Source organism: Arvicanthis niloticus, chromosome X, assembly GCF_011762505.2.
Source record: "Arvicanthis niloticus isolate mArvNil1 chromosome X, mArvNil1.pat.X, whole genome shotgun sequence".
Classification (NCBI taxonomy): domain Eukaryota; kingdom Metazoa; phylum Chordata; class Mammalia; order Rodentia; family Muridae; genus Arvicanthis; species Arvicanthis niloticus.
In genome coordinates this window covers 1193055-1216750 of record NC_047679.1, presented here as the reverse complement: position 1 = coordinate 1216750, position 23696 = coordinate 1193055, and the positions used below count along the sequence as shown (strand labels likewise).

The window sequence follows — 23696 nt, the reverse complement described above, 5'->3', positions numbered from 1 at the left end:
AAAAATATTTACATTCATAATATTTACCATTCAGAATAGTAACAAAATTACAGTTATGAAGTAGCAATTCATAAAATAATTTTATGGTTGGGGATTACCACAGCATAAGGAACTGTATTAAAGGGTCACGGCATTAAGAAGGTTGAGAACCACTGGTCAATGGAAAGTAGGGTAAACGGCAGGATGCAGGAGGAGAAAAACCTGGAGGATATAGCAGGTTCTGAGGAGAATACTGTCAATGTGTATCAAACTCTTCTGTTAAAATGTTACTATGAAATCCAGGACCATGTACAATGAATATATGCTATTAAAGTAGATAACAAGAATGAGACTTTTAAAAGACTAAGGGTTTTTGGATTTCACAATTGAACATTCTCATTTACAAAAACATGACAAGCATTTTCCATTTAAATTGTAGTTTCCAGAAATTAATATGCATACCCAGTACAGAGCAGATAATCAACAAGTGCTTCCCCTAAGCCTTCCTGCCCTGTATTACTCAGAGACAGGAGGACAACTACTCAGTTCCTCTACTGACATTGAGAAATAAAATCTGATTTCTTTGTCTGTGAGCAGATACATGTGTGTGCCACAGATACCTTCAGGTGTGCACACCAATGTGCATGTACGGGTCAGAGTCTCCTTCCTTATCACTAATAATCTTGAATATATAATGAAAATAGCTAATCAAATAACATTAGAATTCAGATTGGGATCAAGGAGAAGATTGAAACAGCAGATCAAATATCCTGAAGAAAAATGTTTTCTCACAATTAAAAACAACCCACATCAACATATCAATATTTGACATGTCCCAGGATATCACACGCTGACAAAATAAATCTCTCAATACATTTAAAAGCAGCAAGAAGTTCCAAAGACAAAGGACAAAATTATACAGGTATATTATGAGATTTATAGCATAACTAGCCACAAAATGAAACAGCACACTGACATGTGGTCCCAATAACTGAAACACTGAGGTGAATTTTTTAAGTACCTGTCAGCAAGAGAAAATCCCACTGTTGCTTTTAAGCCTTAAAATAAAGATGACTGAAGCTGGGTGTGGCAGCTCAACTATGTCATCCCAGTACTTTGGAGGCTGAGGCAGGACTGCCCTGAAATTCAAGGCCAACCAAGGCTACACAGTGAGTTTTTGGACAGCCTAAGCTACTGTGTGAAACCCTGTCTTGAACAAAACAAAAGCCAAAGATAACTATTATGAATTCCTATGAACATAGGATAATCCCCAGAACATATATTTTTATCCTCATTTATTTTCTGTATCTTTGAGCATGCATTTATGAGCCCACCAAATGTACTTCCTATTTCACGTTGTTCTTTAGGGAGTGGGTTCTGAGTCCTATAAAATAAATATATTCTCACAGATTTGTATAAACATACAAAGGCAGTCTTCATTTCCAACATGGCTCTGAGTCAATAACCTAAAATGGCAACATACATCAATTCCTCACTCACTAGCTGTTCAGGAAACATCTCAGTTTACCTGCTTTCCTCATGTCACTCATTTGTGACCAAAGAACAAAAACCACAGAGTCCCCAAGAGCAAGTATGGAGGCCAAAGTCTGTCCCGAGACCTGTGCTTTCTGGTAACCAACTAGATTTTTGATTTTCTGGTTTCAAGTTCTATTTAAGCCACTACTTCCATACTGGAAGATTCCTAGTCCCACTAGTCTCTTAGACAATTTGTCTGAAAGGGTCTGGTGGCTATAAGCCCTGGCTATTAATAACTAAACAGGAACCATAAGACCTGTAAGGCTCAGGACCAAGGGTGGTTTCCACATTAAAGATTAAGCTATCTGCTTTCCATTCTCTGTCAGGGATCCCTGAATAGAAATTGACTGGAGTATACTGTGATGAAGTAAAATGCTCTGGCTTGGGAAACAGTCTCTCAGTCAGTCTCTCTCTCTCTGTCTCTCTCTCTCTGTGTCTCTCTCTCTCTCTCTCTCTCTCTCTCTCTCTCTCTCTCTCTCTCTCTCTCCACTATGGGATGTTGGCTAGGGGTTTAACACCCCTGAATTAAATTAAAAAAAGAATGCTTGACTCCAGTTTGGAGTCCACTGGGGGAGTTGGTGACAGGAGGCACCCAGAGAGAAAAGAGGATGACTCGGATTGTGGCTGTTATTATGCATGCCCTAACCCTACCCATGTAACAGGCTGTGTACTAACTACTAAATCACTAAATCCAGAAAGGGTCCTTAACAAAAGAGGACTGACTCCAGAATTAAAACCATCACTTTTCCCTCCACGCACTCAGAAATCTATGTTCATAGTTGCTCCGTGTTAGATTTTAGGGTTACGAGAGCTACCCTTGGCTTGCAAAAAGAGAAGGAACAGGTATAACTTCCCAATGAGACATAGGGTACCTGTCTCTAGCTAGGCCTGACATTGTGGTGTCACCACTCTGGGTCCTAAACCACACTCACCTTTCACTGCTTCGCACTTTATTAACAAGAAAGGAAAGAACACAGACGTCAGAAGTGGGCACCAGCCTGCGATGACGACCATGAGCAACCCAAGTCAAGACTTAACATTCAGCCCTCTTTATCACCGCTCTGTGGCCTGTCCCCTGGGGTAGCACAGCTCCCTGAGAAATCCCCAGTACCCTCTGCAGATCTAAACTGGGGCGGGGAGTGGGGATCGATGCTGATGGAGAGCAGCACAACAAGCAAAGGGGTCAAGGAGCCACCTCTGTGTCTTTCATTTTGGTTCCTAGTAAAGAAACGTTGAAACGTGACAAAAATGCTTTTTTAACCATAGCAGAAAGCCAGAAAATGCAGACAGTTGACCTTGGAAACCCACAGCGTCTCAGCGGGAAACGCAAAAGAAGAAACTCATTGGGAAGTGAAGCTGGAGCACTGCGCGCCACCGGGAGGAGCACGGCTGGCCGACCTAGGGATGTGGGCCGGGGCAGTGGCAGGGGACTCACCATAGATCATGGCCAGCCCGGTCTCGTGAAGGAAACGCACCCGGCGGTGCTTGAAGAGCCAGATGGTGAGGATGGTGAGGGTGAGCAGCAGGATGAAGGTGAGCAGGCTCACGCTGTCCTGCCGGTGGCTCTCCTCCGCCTCCTTCTCGGTGGCAAGCTCCTCCATGGCGCTGCTGTCCTCAGCCGCCGCCCCAGAGGAGGCCGCGGCCCCGGCCCGCAGCCCCCGACCCAGCAGCACGGGCAACAGTGGCAGCAGCAGCAGCCGCGGCGACAACCCCCGAACAGCTCTCTCCGGACCCGGGCGCGGCGAGTCACTAGGCTCCATGACTCCGGGTTCGCCCGTGCCTCTTCCACGCGGTGTCCAGCAACAGCCCGCGCCGTCGGCTGCTTCCCGCGGTGCCGCGGACCGACCCGGTGGCCACGGCCGCAGCTCCTCCTCCCGCTGCTCGCGCCTGGCCGGGGCTGCGCCAAGCTGCGGGGGAGGGGCGCGCGCAGTGCGCAGGATCCCCAAGCGCCGCCCCCCGCCCGCGCACCTGTTCGTCCCCCGCCTAGAGGAGCAGCATGGCCACCCGGCTGTCCGGGCGGGGCGGGGCGAGTTCTATCCTCCCTCTCTGCCAGTGGGGGAGCCAGCCCTTCCGCCGCGCTGAGCTGCTGACCCTGTCCAGGCGTACCTGGTCAGACTGTCTGGGATCAGCTAGCCAGTTCCTGAGTAGTAGCTGCCACGCCACCTAAATGGGACAGCAGAGGTCATTCGCTCCTGGCAATGGACAACAGCTTGCATGGATTCCTTGCGAGAGATCTCCAGACCTGTCCTTAGCGCCGCCACCGCTAAGAGTTTGAAGTCACAAGGGTCTGTGGCCTCTCTGGGCCCAGTAAAGTGGGGACACCCAGGAGTTACAAAGCCATGTCACTGTTCACACTCACACACACACACACACACACACACACACACACACCTCAATTTTTTTCACCTTTCGGGGCTGTATCCAGAGTCTCTCGGGACTTCCCAGAGTCTTTTAGGCATTATTCAAATGAACTGTGTCCAAGTCTGCCTCAGGGTTGACTTGATTGTAAGGACGATCCGTGAAGGCGATGAAATAAATACCTCCATCATCTAGATAGCAACTAATCCCCTTGGGGGAAAGAGGGTTGAATTAGAGGGAACTAAAGACTCTTGCCATTTTGTGTAGAAGAGCTGCAGATGGTGTGCCCTAAGGTGGACGAGAGGACCATTTATCCTGATGACTCCTTTAATGCTGTCTTCCTGTTAACTCCGAAAACAAGGGAGGTTTTAAATTTTTAGGATTAAGCCCACCTCCGATTTAAGACAAGGTCTTCAGAAGACAAAACCTCTTGGAACAAATTCTAGGAACTAGAATAGTTATTCTCTAGACTAATTAGAAAAACCACCTTGTTTCTCTAGTCAAGGAAGAAAAGAGCGCATAATATGATCATTCACCTCCTGATGTTGAGCACTCTAGTTACTGAAACTCTCATATCCCTACCAACTGCCCATGCTTTCTCTGCCAGAGGAGTTTACAGTCAAGAGAATTCTCTGAAGAACACAGAAAAAGGTCTTCAGAACACCCTCCGTCCTCTCTAGGTGAGCATTTAGCCAAGATTGCTCAGTACCGTCTTTACACCGAGGAATGTCTTCATCTTGATTTTAGCCAGGATCTTTCCCTACTCCTCCACAAATATATGAGACACTGCAAACAAGAACTACCTCACTGAGCCTAGTCCATGCCTCAAACTGTGAGATAATAAAATGATTGAACCTATTTTAATTGACCATACTATTTGAAGATGGTTTCTTCTAACAGCAAACAACCGGAAGACTAACTCTTACATAAAGTAGTTGACTTGGGAAGACCAGGAAAAGTCTCATCTGACTATTTACAAATATATACCAAAGAAAACATTGTTATCCATACATAGTTATATTTGCAAACTAGCTTATGCAACCCAAAGGTTCTGATTCCAATTAACATAGACTAATCTGATTTTCCCCAGGTATGGTGGCTCTATGCCTATAATCTCAGCTACTCCAGAGGCTGAGGTGAGAGGAATTGAATTAGGGAGTTCAAGGTTAGCCTGGGCAACATAACAAGATTCACCTGGCCATCCCAAAACAAACGTGAGAAAACTGCATAGAGAGGCCATTAAATATCCTGAAAAGAAAACAGTGATTGGTCACTTCATGAAGACCAGCAGAACTGAAGCAAGGCAGGATTAGCAGTGAGGTCGTTCAATTTTCTTCCAGTCTTCACCAAAATAGACTCAAGCCAACCTAGAAGGGTGAATTGACATGGACAGAGCTCCAGAAAGAGGAGGAAATGGGTCTCCTTATGCTCAGAGAACATAGAAGAAATGCCGTTTAATTTCTTCCTTCATGATCTTGTATATGATGGCAGCTGCACAGTGATGGAAGCAGTACCTCAAGCAGTCAAACTGACAGGAGTGGGGACAGTGTTCCCCTCTACTTAAAGGGACTGTGGTCCCAAGACAGTGGATGCCATTCCCCAAAGCTTCATATCTATCTATCTATCTATCTATCTATCTATCTATCTATCGATATCTCTATCTCCCCTCTCACCTTCCTTCCCCTTCCTCCTTCCTCCTTCCCTCCCTCTCCATCTGTCTTTTCTGCTGCTTGATGTAAGACAAAGTTACAAGAAGTTAATAGCAGACTTCTAATCAAGACTTCTATTTTTCTCTAATAAACCCCAAGGAACTTCAAATTACCAGGGAAACTGTGGAAAAGAAGTTCAAAGGAAAAGTTGTTTGGGAATTCCTGAGTTCACTCTAACCTGAATGAACATGGAACTCATTCTGCACAACATACCAAAGATTGTGTTGACTAAGAAACCTCCAGGTTGTATAAAAGCTACTAGTAAAAGTGTGTGTGTGATCCCAGTACTTAGGAGACAGAGGCAGGAGCATACTGAATTAAGACTTGCCTGGGTTATACAGCAAGTTCAGGTCAGGCTGGGTTACACAATAAGACTCTGATTCAAAAACCAAATGAACAAACAAAAATACAAAACATATCAGAATAGACCTGCATGATTTTCAAAAATGTAATTAGCGTTAGCAGTCCAATCCACAAAGTGCAAGTCAGAATTTGTGTTCTAAACCAAATCATTTTGATTACAAGTTAAAATGAAAATATTTCTAGATAACATAAAAATTTTAAATGTCCAACTTTTTTGTTTTGTTTTTTTAGGACAGGGTTTCTCTGTGTACCCCTGGTTGTTCTGAAACTCACTCTGTAGACCAGGCTGGCCTCAAACTCAGAGATCCTCCCGTCTCTGTCTCTCAAGTGCTGGGATTAAAGGCATGTGTTAGCATCACCCAGCAAATGTCTAAAAAAAATCTAAGCTAAATTTTTCAGCACCTAAAGAAACATGAAACTCCCAACTTATATGAGAAAGGGCAATTAATAGACACCAATGCTAAGATGACAAAGATGTGTCAAAAAGGTTGAAAAAACTATTATAAAATTCCAACAAGGACAAATGCTCTTTATTGTTTATGTATTTATTCTTCTTGACAAAAACTCTTTAAATGGATGAAAATATTAAAAGTTTCAGCAAAAGCCAGGAATTGTGGCACATCTCTTTCATCCCAGCCCTCAGGAGAGATTACGAAAATCTCTGTAAGTTCAAGACCTGGTTTACAGAGTGAGTTCTAGGGCAGCCAAGATTACACAGAAAAACCCTCTAGCCTTCAGCAAAGAAGTAAGAAATAATAGAAGGATTGAAATTTTAAGACTGAAAAATACCAGAACTGAAATTTTAAAAGGTCTTCGATGGGTACAACAGAAGAATGGCTTTGAAAGAATCGATACATTTGAAGACAGAACAGCAGAAATTAGCTAAGCTGAACCATAGAGAGAGAAACAATGAGAAATAACTACACAGAGCCACACTGATATGTAGAATAATACAATAAAATCTAACAAATGTGTCTTTACAGATTCTGAAGGAGACAGGAAATAATGTTGAGAAAAAAATATGTGAAGGTATAATAACTAAAAGTATTCCAAATTGAATAAGAGACATGAACCTGCCAGATTAAGGACCTCTTCTAACAAGATAAATCTAAAGGATTTCCAGATATATTTAATGTATGAAAAGAAACACAAGATAGCTTTTCAAACAGAAAGATAAAAATAATGTTATGTATAGAGTAATAACAATTTAAATACCTATGGGTTTCTCATTAGAAAATGTAAAACATTGAAAGTGATCAAAGCACTATCATTCTGAAGAAATATATCCAGCATAATAGTTTCAAGGTGCAGAAATTATACCAAGAGAACACAATCTTCTAGAAAGTGTAAGGTAAATTCTTCTCATTTTAAGAGGTCACCATTACCTTGATACCAAAAGCAAATGGAAAACTGAAGAAAAGAAAGCTACAGGTCCCAATATCTCTCATTAACCTACTCATGAACACAAAAAAAAACCTCAACAACATCTTTTTTTTGTTTTGTTTTTTTTGAGACAGGGTTTCTCTGTGTAGCTCTGGCTGTTCTGAAACTCACTTGGTAGACCAGGCTGGCCTTGAACTCAGAAATCCGCCTGCCTCTGCCTCCCAAGTGCTGGGATTAAAGGCATGTGACACCACTGCCTGGAACCTCAACAACATCTTTTAAAACTTACATCTTAGTAATAAGTAAAAAGAAGCCTATACCATGGCCAAGTGGTGTTCCTGTAGGAAGTGAAAGAGTGATTCACCACGAGGAAATCAAGCAATGCAGCCTACCATATTAACTGTTTAAAAAAGAAAACCTACACTATCATATCTTCACTGATGCAAAAAAAAGAGAGTGTTTTAACAAAATTCAGTGTCCATTAGTGAAAAAAAAAAATCAGCAAAACAGCCCAGGCCAGGTAGTGATACACACCTTTAATCCCAGCAGGCAGATCTCTGTGAGTTTGAGACCAGCCCAGTCTATAGAGTGAGTTCCAGGACAGCCATGGCTACACAGAGAAACCGTGTCTGGAGAAAACAAAAACACCCAGCACAGATAAAGAACATGTTTAAGGTAATAAAATAAAATCTTTCCTTTAAGATCAGAAAAAAGTTAAGAAAGTCCACGGTCAGCACTCATGTGCAATATTATAACACTGAATATATTTGTATGTAACTCCTAACTGATACAATAAGGCCAGATAAAAGAAAGCAAGAGACAAAAAGATATATCAAAACCTGTACATATAAGTTTCAATGATCCAGTGTTTTTGAAAAACAAAACAAAAAATAGAAAGAAGAGTAAAGAAAAAAGGGGGAGAATTTTAAAAATACTTAATTTTTTGTTCTTTTTCAGGTGACAGGATTTTCTTAGAAAATCCCAAGGAATATATAAAATCCTAGAACTAAATATATAACTCAAGATATAACATTGATATAAAATCTAGTAATATTTTCAAAAGCAAGCAATGTGTAATTGGAGGTGAAAGCATTTAAAACATTCACATTACAAAAAGGATGGAAATGCTTATATATAAATTTAACAAAAGATGTTTAGCATCTATATACTTAAAAAGTATAAAATATTGGTTACAAAAATCAAAAGATACTTAAATAGAGACATACATCATGTTAATGGATTGGAAAACTAAACTTAATAAAGACAGGAATTCTCCCTGCAGTTATATATATAAATATTATATTTATATTTATATTATTTATATATATTTATTATTTATATATTATGATAGGAAATTTTTAAGTGACTGGAAAAGTTAAAACAACTAGACCAGCCAAAACAATTTTGAAAATAGCTATCAACTTAAGACTCACTCTAAAGGTAATACTAACGTAATAGTAAAAGTATATAATCATCAAATTAGTGTATTTGGTATTATTAGAGGTGAATATGCCTTGAGCTAAACTTTATACTTTATTTGGAACTTAATTTCAGTAGTTTATAGATTAAATCTAACATGTAAACCTGTAAAACTTTAGACAAAAAAAAAAAAAAAAAAAAACAGGGGAAGAAAAGTTTCCTAACTTGGGGCTAAGCAAAGAGTGCTTAGACATGATACTAAAGGCACAATTATTTAGTGAAAATTTTGATGATTGGACTGTATCAAGCTTGACAATTTTTGGACTTTTTTAAACAACATCTCTCATCTTGGGTTGTCAAGTGCTGATGTAATTACAACTGTGAGCCACCATGCTCAGCTTTTCCAAAAGAATCATTTTTTTTCTTTCTCTTTGGTCCAGGGTCTCATTATGTAGATAAAGATATCTTCAAATGTACAGAGATCTGCCTGCCTCTGCCTCCTGCCTCCTGCCTCCTGCCTCCTGCCTCCTGCCTCCTGCCTCCTGCCTCCTGCCTCCTGCCTCCTGCCTCCTGCCTCCTGCCTCCTGCCTCCCAAATGCCTCCCAAATGCCTCCCAAATGCCTCCCAAATGCCTCCCAAATGCCTCCCAAATGCCTCCCAAATGCCTCCCAAATGCATCCCAAATGCATCCCAACAACAACAATAGAAAATCTTTTTTGAGGGGTGTGTGTGCTTGTTTGTTGTTTGTTTTTGAAACAGGATTTCACTATATAGCCTGGAACTCATGGAGATCCACCTGCTTCTGCTTGAGTCCTAAAATTAAAGATGTAAACTACCACACCCTGTTCAAAAGATTCTTTTAAGTGACTGTATAGTAAATGAATCCTATTGTATTATATCAATTGTAGAAAGTAATGAGTTTCATTATGACATTTTCATTTATGAATATAACATACTTGGATTATATTCACTGCTTCTTTTCTCTTTGACATCTCTAAAAGGAGGACCGTTTTGTTTTTGTTTGGTTTGGTTTTTGTTTTTCGAGACAGGGTTTCTCTGCGTAGCCCTGGCTGTCCTGGAACTCACTCTGTAGACCAGGCTGGCCTCGAACTCAGAAATCCACCTGCCTCTGCCTCCCAAGTGCTGGGATTAAAGGCGTGCGCCACCACTGCCTGGCTAAGGAGGACCATTTTGAAAAATCAAAACTATTGTTCTGTTGAACAGACCAGTAGTTCCTAGGGAGTCAATAGAAAGGGAGGTCATATGAGTCAAGGAAGTTTGGGGGAGTGGAATTGTTCTGTACCATAAATGTGATAGTGGTTATACAAATCAGCATATGTGTTCAATTGTTCTGTGTGGTTTGAATAAATTTCACTACAGATCAATTTAAACAAGTCCTCCTTTTGATTACTGTCTTAAGTACTCTCCAGTTTGGCGAAGGTTTAAAAAGCTAGTGCTGGCCTTAAGAAATCCTTTACCAGTTTGGAGAGGTGGCTCATTAAAGACTAAGCTCACAACCAAAAATATAAGAAATCCTTTACTGATGTACCCTGACTTCAGTTACCATGAAGTGTGGTAGGAAGTAGCAAGGAGAAAAACTGAAGCCTGGAACTCAGGCATATGCAGCAGGGTGCTGTGAAATGTACAGGAATAAATATTAGGACCCTAGTCATGAGCCTGCTTTTCTCAAATAGGAAGCAGAGGAGACGAAAAGAGCTTTCCAATGAACCAGAAAGTGACTAATTTACTCAGGATTTAACAAGAAAACCCAAAACTGCTTTACATATTCACACCAGAAGAAATAGAAGGCAGATAGATAATGGATTCTATAGCTGATAGAAGAGCTGAGCTATCACCAAGCTCACAGTGTAGCACAGGACTCCACAGGCTGGAGCCAGAAAGGAGAGAGGGAGTTTGATTATTGGGATTACCTTTTCCTTTCAAAGCAGGGAACAGGATCATATGAGAGAAGCTGGCACCTCAGCAGATTATCACACTTGGATGGGGTGGTCAATATGGAAGAACGGAGGGCAGCCTGGGGAAGAAGGGCTTCCTTCCTTAATTCCTGCTGTTCCTGACTGCATTGCCACGACACTAATTTGCTCCAACCTGAAGCTTCTTCCAGCTCTATGGAGAGCATAGTCAGCAGCAGCCCCTCCTTAGGAGCTCAAATATCAATTCCACAGATCTGGGTGCTATGCTGAATCCCCAGTTCCTTCTACCACTTATCTCTTCTCTATTGTTCTCCCAATCTTAGTCAGGGTAGGTAGCTAGCGCTAGCGCTTCTCCTAATTACTGTCTCTGGGCTTTCTTGCACCTGCCTTTGTGGTGTTCTCAGTTCTCCAATACCTACTTGACAGATTTCCTATATTAAACCTCTAGTGCTTCTGTTTTCTTCTCTGGACTATAGACTTAAAGTATAAAGTCAAGGGCAACCTCTGGTTAGACTTGCCCTGGATTCCTGGTGTTTCTTTTGCCTCTGCTTGCATTTGTTTATGCATTTGAGGACAAAATCCTCGATGCCTAAGCATGGTCCATAAGGCCTTCAGTAGACAATGCTGGGAACCCCTAATATTTGTGGTGTAAATACAATGAGGAATACATTGTCACCTCTTTGAAGTTTGTGGTGCCTTTGTCATTTGTTGAAATGAAAGTCACTGCTGGGCAGAAGTTTGTAAGAGCAGCTCAATGATTATCTCTGCACCCTCCACTAGCTGTAGTGAGTCCTAAAGCCCTGGGCAGAGGTGGTAGCATTCTTGCTGTGTTTTATAAAAAGGTAGAGAGAAGGATTATGTTTGGTGGATGTGTAGTCAGGTGTCGGGGATGCCTCTACAGGCCCATGCTGAGGCATCCCTTCCCCCTGAGGGACCAGCCACAGACGGTATAGTATAAAATAGAGTTTATTCAGGGCATGGGGAGGGGAGTTGAGACGGTAGTAGAGACAGAGAAAGAGAGAGATAGGGGAGAGGGAGAAAGGGAGAGAGAGAAAGAAGAGGCCAGCCATGAGCACTTGACGAGAGAGGAGGGAGGGGAATGAGAGAGTGGTGAGCAGGATGAAGAGCACAGAGGGAAAGCTAGAAAGCAAGAGAGAGAGGAGGGACCAAGCAGCCCCTTTCATATAGTCAGTCAGGCATACCTGGCTGTTGCCAGGTAACTGTAAGGCGGAGCCTAGACAAAATGCTAACAATTCTAAGGTAGACAAGTTGTCTGGGAGATAAATTGAGTTATTTTGGGACTACTAAGGGTTATTACCACAGTATGGTTTTCCTCAATATTCACAGGAATTTGTTCTAAGGCCCAAAATAAACAAATGTCCAAGTTCCTTACGTAAAATGGTGTGTGTGTGTGTGTGTGTGTGTGTGTGTTATGTAGCCCTATACTTTTGATCTAGAAATGTTATAATCTGGATCTTAAATGACCTTCCCAATATCTTTGTGTTAAAGCACCATGGTGTTATTGGGAGGTAGTAAAATCCTTAAGACATGGGACCTACTGGGAGGAAGTTAGGTCACTGGAGGATTGACATCAAAGGGGATAGATATTAGGACCCTAGCCTCTTCTCCTTTGCTTATTGGTCACTCTGAAGTGAACAGCCTCGTCGTGTGCCAAACTCTCCCACTATGATGTGTCACCACCAGCCCAAAGCAGCAGAGCTAAGAAACCATGGACTACTGTGAAACCACAAGCCCCAATAAACACATCCTCTTTTAATTTGCTTATCCTAAATATTTGTTCCAGTGAGAGAAAGCTAACACAAGATTATGCATAATACTTGATACAACATAGATGCTGTGTAATTAATTATTGTTTAGGGAGTAAGAGATGAAAAAAATCACACACATTCATACTATACATAGCAATCATAGGCCTAACCAAGTGTCAGGAAACAATGAGAAATGTTATTTATTTAGTTAGTTGGGTTTTTTTTTTTTTTAAAGCATTCTAATTCACAATTGGTTAACTCCACAAAACTTCATGAAATGGAATTGTGGATGAGGAAGGTTGGTTGTATAGTCTAGCATGTAGCCTATCGAGGCTGAAACATCTCTGACTTGTTCCCTGCCCATTCTCTTTCTATAGTCTACAGCTGCTCTGCTTCTCCCTCTTTCCTAAGTGCATTGAGATGCCTTACACCTGGAAAACAGCTCCTTTTGCCTTGCCAATTTTTTTGACCTGCTACATGTGGCCAGATGCTCAAAACTAAGTGAAGATGTTAGCTATTCCTGGAAGCTCCCTGAATCTGGGGTAGTTTTAGCTAAACAAAGCACTCAGTACAAAGCCTGGTACATAGCAGATACTCGAGAGGTGTTTTTTTGAAAGATTGACTGCAGGGGGGTGGTGGCGCACACCTTTAATCCCAGCACTTGGGAGGCAGAGGCAGGCGGATTTCTGAGTTAGAGGCCAGCCTGGTCTACAGAGTGAGTTCCAGGACAGCCAAGGCTATACAGAGAAACCCTGTCTCAAAAAAAAAAAAAAAAAGAAAAGAAAAAGAAAAAAAAGAAAAAGAAAGATTGACTAAACATATTGCCATGCCAGAGAAGGCACTGATTGGATACTGACATGTGAATAGTGACTGCATTCACCAAAGAAGTAGAGTTCATCAGATACACTGTAGTACAGCTACTACAGGCAAAGCAGTAGAGAGAAATTCTTTTCATAGTGGCATCCTAAGGGGTTGCTTTGGTTCAGATAAAATCCCACATGAACTGCCAAGCAGTGTTTCAATGTCACATTGTCCTATAAAATTTGCAATTGGGACTTATCATGGTTAGCAACAGCCTGTCCTTGAGACAAAGATGGTCATGCCCTGGGTCAGAAGTGACTCACAGTCACCCTTACTACTAAACTGGCATCTACATATTTTTCTGCAAGGGCTTGTTATGGTTAGCAATTTCTAATGAGATAATGGCCCTGCTTGGAGGCAGCAATGACCTTCCTCTAAGCCCTGACTGCTCTGGTGCAAAAGGAAAGGGAGTCTTCTTGTAAAACTAGAATGATGTAGCACTGCTATGTATCCCAGAATGGCATCCAGATATATAATTTGGCTTCAGACCCTGGGACAAGGGACTGAAGTGCATATTTTACAAAAAAAAAAAAAAAAAAAAAAAGGCAGACTGAGCCTCCAGGACCTCCAGGGCCTCCCAGCATCCCTCAGTTCCTACCTGGCATACCCTGCCCCCAACCCTGAATTTTTCAGCCACAAGTTGGGCTGCTCTTCCTGAGAGGCTTCCGCCTATACAATCCAAACATTTTGCTCTCTTGTGCCTCTCTCTCTCTCTCTCTCTCTCTCTCTCTCTCTCTCTCTCTCTCTCTCTTTCTCTCTCTCTCTCTCTCTTTCTCCTCCTTCTCCTTTTCTTTTCTTTCTGTGCCCATGTGTGCCCTTTCTCTCTCCACCCCTACTCCTCATGGTGACTTTCCTGGCTTCCTTCCTTAGGGCCAGTAAAGTCAACCACTGGAGAGCAGATTCCCAATAAAACTGCTTTTTTTTTATATTCTAATCTGGCTTGAATTGGCTCATTTCTCATATAGATAGATGGATGGATGGATAGATAGATAGATAGATAGATAGGGCACAATTTAATTGAGAGTTATTTGGGTATTTGGGCTATTTTATATTTGCAACATACTTCATATGGATGACTGACCATCTACTTATTTAGAATTTATGACTTTTAAATTATCATTTATTTTTATAGTATAGATTCTGCCTCCTTCTTACATCCATTACTATTAACAATCATTTTCCTGGTCCATGTTGATAAATAAACATCATTACAATTCAGTGCACTCCTGAGAAAGGGAAAGTACTTAAACATCTTATTTTATATTTAGAGCTATAATAGCTCTATAGCCTTAACCAAATTAAATAAAAAGCTCTTTTAAATATGAAAGGAAAGTTTTTTTCAGCTGTTTTATCATCCACTAATTAGAGCTGTTTGGTTTTACTCTATTTCCAAAGACCAAAATTCCTTTTTGACTCAACTGCAAAATACAGTCTCAATTCAGACTCTTTAGAACAAAAACAAAGTCACCTTCAGATACTTGTCGTTTTGTTTTGTGTCTCATTGTACACACTGAAATTCTTCTGTGAGTCACTTAGGAATCCAGATTCTTATTTAATTTTCTTAAAGTGACTGGAAAATATTTCAGCAAATAATGCCCTTATTAACAAAATTTTTAAAAATCATGAAGAGCCTATTAAAAGTTCAAGACACTCATTAAACATTTTACAAACAGTGCATGTTGTCCCTTCTGTCTGCCTATTATTGTCTCACTACACTAGGCAAAATGTAGATATTGCATATTTAAACTTTTTCCAGCCTCCTCTAGCATCTAGAGTTCCCACTGCGGTGCATCACTCTATGTTGATGACAGGCTAGGTCAAACAGCCCTTAGCAAACCCTCATGGATGTGTTGACTAAGGTACACAATCCTCCTCTTAAGAAGCAGTGCAATGGATACTTCAGTCCTTCTTAGAAGGGGGAACAAAATACTCACAGGAACAAATACAGAGACAAAGTGTGGAGCAGAGACTGAAGGAAAGGCCGTCCAGGAGCTTGATATAGCTGTCTCCTGAGAGGCTCTGCCAGAGCCTAACAAATACAGAAGTGGATGCTCACAGCCAACCATTGGACTGAGCACAGGGTCCCCAATGGAGGAGTTAGAGAAAGGACTGAAGGAACTGAAGCGGTTTGCAACCCCATAGGAAGAACAACAATATCAACCAACCAGATACCCCAGAGCTCCCAGGAACTAAACCACCAACCAAAGAGTACACATGGGGGGACATGTGGCTCTAGCTGCATAGGTAGCAGAGGACGGGCCTTGTGGGTCATCAGTGGGAGGAGAGGTCGTTGGTCCTGTGAAGGTTCGATGTCCCAGTGTAGGGGAATTCGAGTGCTGGAGGCAGGAGTGTGTGGGTGGGGGAACACCCTCATAAAAGCAGGGAGAAGGGGGATGGGATAGAGGGCTTGGGGGTCAGGAAAGGGGATAACATTTGAAATGTAAATAAAGAAAATATCCAATAAAATAAAAAGAAACAGGGTAGACAGAAAGACAGAGATGCCCTAAACACTGTTGCCTTGTCTTCCTGTACAATAATACAGAGCCTGGACCTTTATATTTTAGTAGCCATGCTAGAGAGAAGCACTACTTCAGACCCTGTTTAGGGCTAGACTACCTTAGGAGTCTCTTCTTGAGGTAGCTTTCTTCCCAGAATGGCTGTGCATTTTTCATCTATCATGTAGAAGGGAAGTGATCACTGAAAAGGAATGTAGCAGCTTTATTAGATGTACTTACGCTATAAGTAACAGAAATCTGCATCCCATGGCTAAATTATCTTGTTCATTTAGCAGGCATTCTTTCTTTAGCATGTAAGAACTACATCTCCTCATATGTTACAACCGACTGACAAGTGCTAAAGCTCCAGCCATGAGGTCTAGTTTCAGAGCAGGACACAGCAGGAAGAACTCGCAGAGCCTATCACCTTTAATCAAGAAAGCAAAATCTTCTCCAGCCTATTTCCCAGAACCCAGTCAACTTGTGAGTAGGTCTCAATGTTTGGGGCTTTGTTAAGTGGCTACCTCAGGCTGCAAGAGAATCCAGAACAGCAAGGAATAGGTTTGTCACAAATGGCTTGTTGTTGTTTCAAAGAAAGACAAGAAACTATTATTAGCTGTGGTGCCAACTGATAAGGTCTGCTTCCTCAATGGTCAGAGGGCACACTGAATTATAATGCAGCTGATTAGTGCTGGTGCCTTTGTTTAGAATGTGAGCCGGTGAGATGGCACTGCACTTGCTAAGAGGATCCTGTCAGATCCTAAAGAAACCCAGGACAAATGGCTAACTCAGGTGGCTATCAGCACGCCAAAGCACATGCTGGCCACCAAGTTCCCTCAGTTCCCTTGGCTTCTCTCCACCCTTCTCACCCCAGCCTCTACTTTAAACCTCTTCAGCCCAGGGGCTTCCCTTCCCTTCCCCCAGCTTCTCTTTCCTATACAACTGCCATTTCAGCCTTGTGCTTTCCTGGTTCTCTTTGTCCTCCTGTGGTCCTCAGCTCCTCTCTTGTTCTGCTTGCCCTCTCCTCTCTTTTCTCTTTCTCTTTCCTTTCTGATGTGTTTATTAAAAAGATAAAGAAATATAGAATATGTTCTGTGGGTGTGTGGAGAGGTATGGGGAAGGGGATGCCTCAGCAGGCCCATGTTGAGGCATCTCCCCCCCCCCCCCCCGAGGGACCAGCCACAGGACGGTATAGTATGGTATAGAATAGAGTTATTCAGCTCATGGGGAGAGGAGTTAAGAGGATAGTAGAGACAGAGAAAGGCAGAGAGAGGGAGAGAGTGGAGAAGTAGAGGCCTGCCATGAGCACGTGGAGAGAGGAGGAAGGGAAGGGAGAAGGGGTCAGGGGACAAAAAGGCAAGAGAGCAGGAGAGAGAGGAGGGGGCAAGCAGCCCCTTTTATAGTGGGCCAGATCTACCTGGCTACTGCCAGGTAACTGTGGGGGTCGAGTTCAGACAGAGTGCTCATACCCCCTAAACCCTCTCAGTTCAATCTACTGGTTATATCTAGTCCACCACTCTCTCTCCCTGCTCTGGGATCTTCTAGATGCCTCTGGCTCTACTCTTCATGTCTACAATTAAAAACCTTCTCCTCAACCATACCTTAGAGCAGTCATGTCCTCACTTTCATTCAGATCCTACTCTCATATTTGGCCATATAGAGATAATCAGACTGGCAGTTATTAGTAACAAGAGGGGTGGGCAGCTACTTAATGGGTTTGGGGTTTTCTTCTGTTATTGTAAAAGTAGTTTGGATCTAGTTAGATATCATTGTTGCCACTAAATTATACACTTTGAATGGTGAATGAATTTTATGTTACATGAATTTCACCTCAGTAAAAAGTTTTCACTTCTCTTGGGGGAAACTAACAGCAGCCTTATGTAAATAATTTTTTGTGTAGCGTTTATACTTAACTTCCTACAAATGTTAAACCTGTGAACCGTGAAGAGAAAAGACCAAATCCACAATTGTTCAGTTAATGCAAGGTGTGTTTTGGGGTGCATCCAGATCTGGGCAGCCAGCTATCTCTCCATAAATCAGGATTTGAGAGAACAGCCCCTCTGGCCTCTAGAAGTCCCTTTTATAGGAGAGATGATACTGTTTACAAGGGCAAGAGAGTTGGATGCTTTATCTTTTTAGAAAGAGACAATGAAAAGGAAGGAAGGCTCAGGATAGGCATCATGTGAATGGACTCAGAAGTTTAGTATAGGTTGAAAAACATGTTTTGCAATTTACACGATCTAAGAAACAGGAACTTAATCTTAATTACAAATAGAAACTTTAACTTGCAAAGACTTAACACAGGACAAACAGGAACTTGTTCTTAACTGTCTTTACTGCAAATAGAACCCTTAACCTGCGTAATGTAGTTTTCCTGTTTTGGTTTCCCATTAATTTGCAAGGTATTTTGCTCCTGCTTTGGTCTCAAAACTCATTGTGGTAGTAGTGATTTTAATAAGAACCTCGAGGCTTCTGTGTAACTGAGGCAGAGACAATTAGTTACCTACCCTTCAACATCTTCTATTTCTTTCTTCCTTAGTAACTGAAACATAGTTAATGTGCCTAGCAAAAACAAACAACAAATTAATGGCCTAAAGAGATGCCTCAGTGCTGAAGTGTTCTTGTTGCCCTTCCAGAAGACCAGCACCTACATGGGTAGCTCACCACTCAACTATCTATAAGTCGAGCTAGCCTTGGAGGGAACTCTCGCACACACGGCATATTCTTATGAAGACATATACAGAAAAATAAAAATAAAATAAGCCTTAAAAACAACAAAAGCAAACAACAGTCTACATTTTAAGTCTCCCTTTAAAAAAAAAATTATTTAATCTGTTTTTACATGTGTCCAGTCATTATCCCCCTCCTGGTCCACTCTGTGACTGTTTCACATCCCTTACCTCCTCTCCCACTGCCCCTGCTCCCCCCCCCATCTCCACGAGGATCCCCCCCCACCTCACCAGACCTCCCCACTCCCTGGGGCCTCCAGTCTCTTGAGGGTTAGGTACATCTTCTCTCACAGAGTCCAGACCCGGCAGTCCTCTGCTGTATATGTGTTAGGGCCCTCATATCAGCTGGTGTATGCTGGCTGGTTGGTGTTCCAGTGTCTGAGAGATCTCAGGGGTCCAGGTTAATTGAGACTGCTGGTCTTCCTACAGGGTCTCCCCCTTCCTTAGCTTCTCCCAGCTATTCCCTATTAGTCTCCTTTTCAACAACAGGGTGTTACGGTGCTTTAAAGCCGTCCATATTCATAGGAATGTGAGTGGGGTATTGGGTAAAACTTCCAGGTAACACCTTCGCTAATCAGAACATTATTTTTAATTCTCTCCTTCTTTGTTCTTTTCTTCCAGCCTGGAAGCACCACCAAGCAATCAGGCCCATAAGCTAGTCATTAGCTAAAGATCATAAGGTAAAAGTGTAAGAAATGGGTCAGCAGTGAGAGCTCAATAGTGCTATCATGCTCATGAAGCATCTCCAGATTTCCTTTTCCTGAGAGAAGTCGGAAAGAAATATTCTGGTTCTCCGCTTCAGTAATGGTAGTTTACAGACAAGCTTACTCATAACAGATAAAGCAATATAACTCTTAAGATGATTCATCATTTATCAGTTTATTTAAGATAGTACAAGGCGGGCATATATTCTTCCAGATGGAATGGACCTATCTACGGCTTACAATTTGTTCTGTAATATGTGCCACAGCCATGTATTTGGTCTGTCTGGTGAATATATCAAGTACAAATTTCTACCAACATACCTAAGAGGTCACAAATTGACCAAAAGCATTCTATAAGCATGTTTTGTTTAGCTAGCACACTTATTTATTATACTATTAATAATAGTATAATAACTCTAATCTTAAACCCTGTTATTATTTTTATTACTATTCCCACTTGAATACAATTAGGGTACAGGGTACATGCACTCTCCAGCTTCTTTGTTTTTGTTTTGTTTTGTTTTTGTTTTTGTTTTTGTTTTTAGGCTTTTCTAGACAGGGTTTCTCTGTATAGCGCTGGCTGTCCTGGAACTCACTCTGTAGACCAGGCTGGCCTTGAACTCAGAAATCTGCCTGCCTCTACTTCCCAAGTGTTGGGCTTAAGGGTGTGCGCCACCACTATCCGGCTTACTCTATAGCTTCTTGTGACACCCCCCCCCCCTTTCAGTCTGTATTTTCTCATTCTCCAGAATAACTTTTTCTGAAAATGCATCAACTTTTGCCAGACCTTGCAACCAAGTAAAAATATTCTTGGAGCGACCATTTAAAACTAGACACTCCCCCCTGTTTCCCTGGCATGTGCTCAGCTTATTTCAGTTTAACTTGCTTTTAAGAAAACAATGAGTAACCTTACTCTTCCTTTGACTTCCCATAAATCAGCTTTTACAACTTAAACCAAATGCATAGCTCTAATGTGAAACCATGAGCTTTTCAATGGCCCTGACCCAAAATAATGTATGTGTCATGGTAATTGTCAGGTCTAAAGGAAACTCCACTCCCTTAAATTCCGGTGCCCGTTTCCTTCTGCCAAAGAACCATTTCTCATCGCACAGAAAAACTGGTTATCTGTGGTGCCTATTAACATTAGCAGAGTGCATGCTGGCCGCCAGGCTCACTCAATTCCTGTGGCTCTTCTCAGCTCTTCTCACCCCACCCCTTACCCTAAGCTTCTCCAACTCATGGGCTTCCCTTCCTCCAGCTTCTTATTCTTATACAACCTGGCCATGTGCTTTCTTGGTCCTCTCTTTGTCTTCCTCTCTTAGCCCCCTCTCTTTTGCCCCCCTCTCTTGGACTTTACATGCTTTTTTTTTTTCTTTCTGAGACCAGGTTTTTCTGTGCAACAGCCCTGGCTGTTCTGGAACTTACTTTGTAAACAACGCTGGCCTCAAACTCGCAGAAATCCACCTACCTTTGCCCCAACCCCAACCCCAACCCCAACCCTAACCCCAGTGCTGAGATTAAAAGCATGCCCAGCCTATAATCGTTTTCTGAAAGCAACCAACAGATTGAAAGTTACCTTAAACAAAACAAGTATCCACTGTGTAAATATTGGAAACAATAAAAAACAAACAAAAATGCAGATATAGGTTAATAAGACCTGAGCGCAGCCCCGGTTGGGGTCAATAAAGCAACTTTTTCCATAATAAAATTTGGTTTCAGATCTCTTCCACAAAGAATAGCTCATTCTTTTACAATACTATGTTGTCTGTGCTGTTCAATAACTATAGAACAAAGCTCTTTGTTACCACAGACAATAAGACAATAAGACAGAAGCCACAGGTAGAGAGGTAGAAAATTCAAATTTGGCTTGCTTTTGGCCTAAACTACTCCAAGAGAAAGAATTGTTTTCATTTTTTAAATGTTTTACTGATTTTTTTAAATTAAAGATTTATTTATTTTATGTATGTGAGTACACTGTAGCTGTCTTCAGACATACCAGAAGAGGGCATCAGATCCCATTACAGATGGTTGTGAGCCACCATGTGGTTGCTGGGAATTGAACTCAGGACCCTTTAGGAAGAGCTGTCAGTGCTCTTAACCACTGAGCCATCTTTCCAGCCCCTTACTTTTTAAGTTTCACATCATACACCCCTGTCCCCTCATGTCTGCCCTCTGCTCTTGCAACCTGCCCTCCCCAAATAAAACACACACACACACACACAGAGAGAGAGAGAGAGAGAGAGAGAGAGAGAGAGAGAGAGAGAGAGAGAGAGAGAGAGAGAGAACATCTCATCGTGGAAGCTGTAGTGTGTCATACTGTGTCCCACAGCAGATCCCTCTTTCCACACATGTACACTTGCAAATGTTAATTTCACTGAGTCATTGTACTGGTTCAATCTCTGGCTTCTGTGATGCCATCACTATTGGATCCTCATCAGGACTCCTTCCAGTTATCCTGTTGTTGCCCTGTGTCAGGGAGATTCTGCAGCTTTGGGTCAGCAAGACTGGCCCTTTCACACATCCCAACCATAAACAGATGATACAGACTTTGAAGTGGGCCAAATCAGAGCCCTGAATCTGAGCCTGGGTGGTAGCTGAGCTAGTCAGCTTGTCAGGGTGTGTGTGTGTGTGTGTGTGTGTGTGTGTGTGTGTGTGTGTGTGTGTGTTTTATTTGGGGGAGCTTTCAGGCTCTTATCCTCACCACCAGGGCAAGTTCTCCAGCACTGATCTGGCTAGGCCACCCAATGCTGCTATGGGCAGAAGGCAGGGCTAGCTTTCCTGCTTTTATGCCCTCTGAGTAGGTTCATCCACACCCAGGCCTCCAGAGGCAGCTCCACTGTGCTACTCAGTCAAGGCACAGGACCCGCTCTTCCAACTGTTGCAGTCTGTGAGGGGCTGGGCCAGTTCTCCCCCTCTCACACCCTTGGGGTTGGCTCCTGTGCTTTTGCCATCAGAACCAGGGCTATTGTGCTGCCCAAGCCAGATGCAGGACCCACTCTCCCTGAGTACTTAGCTGGTGAGTGTGCCTGTTCTCATGACCCAGGGTCAGATCTCCCACTGCCTCCAGCTGCAGGAGACAGAGCACATGAGTGATAGGACCAGTTTTCTATGCTCACACCTCTCAGGGCTGACTCGGGGCCAGCTCTACTGTGCTGCTCAATAGAGGTGCCTGCTCTCCCATGTGCTGCAGCGTGCAAGGGACAGGGCCAGCTCACTCACTCCCATGACCCCAGGGCCTGTTCTCCCAACTGCTGCAGGTGGCAAGGGGACTTTGTTATTGGTTGAATAAGAAAGGTCCCCAGCTGGTTATGATGGAGGTTGTGAAACACTAGGCACCTGGGGACCTAAATGGTGGAGGTAGGTCACTGGGAGCATTGAAAGCTATGCTATATTCACCTCCAGTTTCCATTTAGCTCTCTGTTTCCTAGTTGGCCAACACAATATGACCATCTATCTTGTGTTCCACCCACCATGGATCAAGTTATTTCTGCCTGCCACCATTGGTTCTCCACCAGGATGGACTGAAGTTCCATGAAACCATGAGACAAAAATAAATCTTTCCTCCCTCAAGTTGCTATTGACAGGTAAACAAGCTGAACAGAATTTAGTCAAGAAGTATCTGAACTCATACTATAAACTGGTTAATTAATATTGAACAGAAGTATGACTTTATCAATAACAAACAATAAGTAATATACTCTTGTGACTCAAACTTAACCTAGTTGTTGTTGTTTTTTAAGACAGGGTTTCTCTGGGTAACACTGGCTGTCCTAATATTCACCCTGTGTTACCTGTCTGGCGTCAAACTCACAGAGATATCTCTGCCTCTGTCTCTGCCTCTGCCTCTGCCTCTGCCTCTCTGCCTCTCTACCTCTCTACCTCTGTCTCTCTGTCTCTCTGTCTCTCTGTCTCTCTGCCTCTGTCTCTCTGCCTCTGCCTCCCAAGTCCTGAGATTGAAGGTGTGCACCACCATGCTCAGCTCAAATGTTAACTTCTAGTTTCTCTCCATCAAAATAATTTCTCAGGGTATTACTGGAGAAATGCTTTTGCCTTGGCTCCATTGAATTTCACTTCCAACGGTGTCAGAGGTGGTATTTCCTTTTCTCTGAGCTTTTTGTTATTGTTGTTGTCCAGTTGTCCATTACTGTAACAAACACCTGAGATAAACAACTTAAGAAAAGATTTATTTGGGCTCACAATTTTGAACATCCATGGATGGTTGTTCTATTGCTTTGGGGACTATGGTAAAGCACCATCTTGTCCTGGGGATCTTGTAAAGCAAAGCAGTTAAGGATATGGGATGTAAAAGAAAGATCAGTGTCTCACAATCCCTTCCAAGAGCTTTGCCCCAGTGGCCCATCCATCACTTCTTGAAGATTCTCCCAGTTTCCACTAGCACCAGAGGCTCAGAACTGATCCCTCCCCCACCCCCAATTTTTCAAGACAGGGTTTCTCTG

The 23696-nt window shown here is 42.5% G+C and overlaps 1 protein-coding gene across 1 annotated transcript in view; it reads right to left on the bottom strand.

Moving 5' to 3' along the window:
• Slc9a7 (solute carrier family 9 member A7) overlaps nt 1-3518 on the bottom strand; it is a 153118-nt gene extending 149600 nt beyond the window's left edge. Inside the window, 1 exon segment of the mRNA XM_076918567.1 lies at nt 2951-3518. Coding sequence (XP_076774682.1) covers nt 2951-3275 — 325 coding nt within the window. The 5' untranslated portion in view covers nt 3276-3518.
• Nucleotides 3519-23696: the final 20178 nt, after the last annotated feature.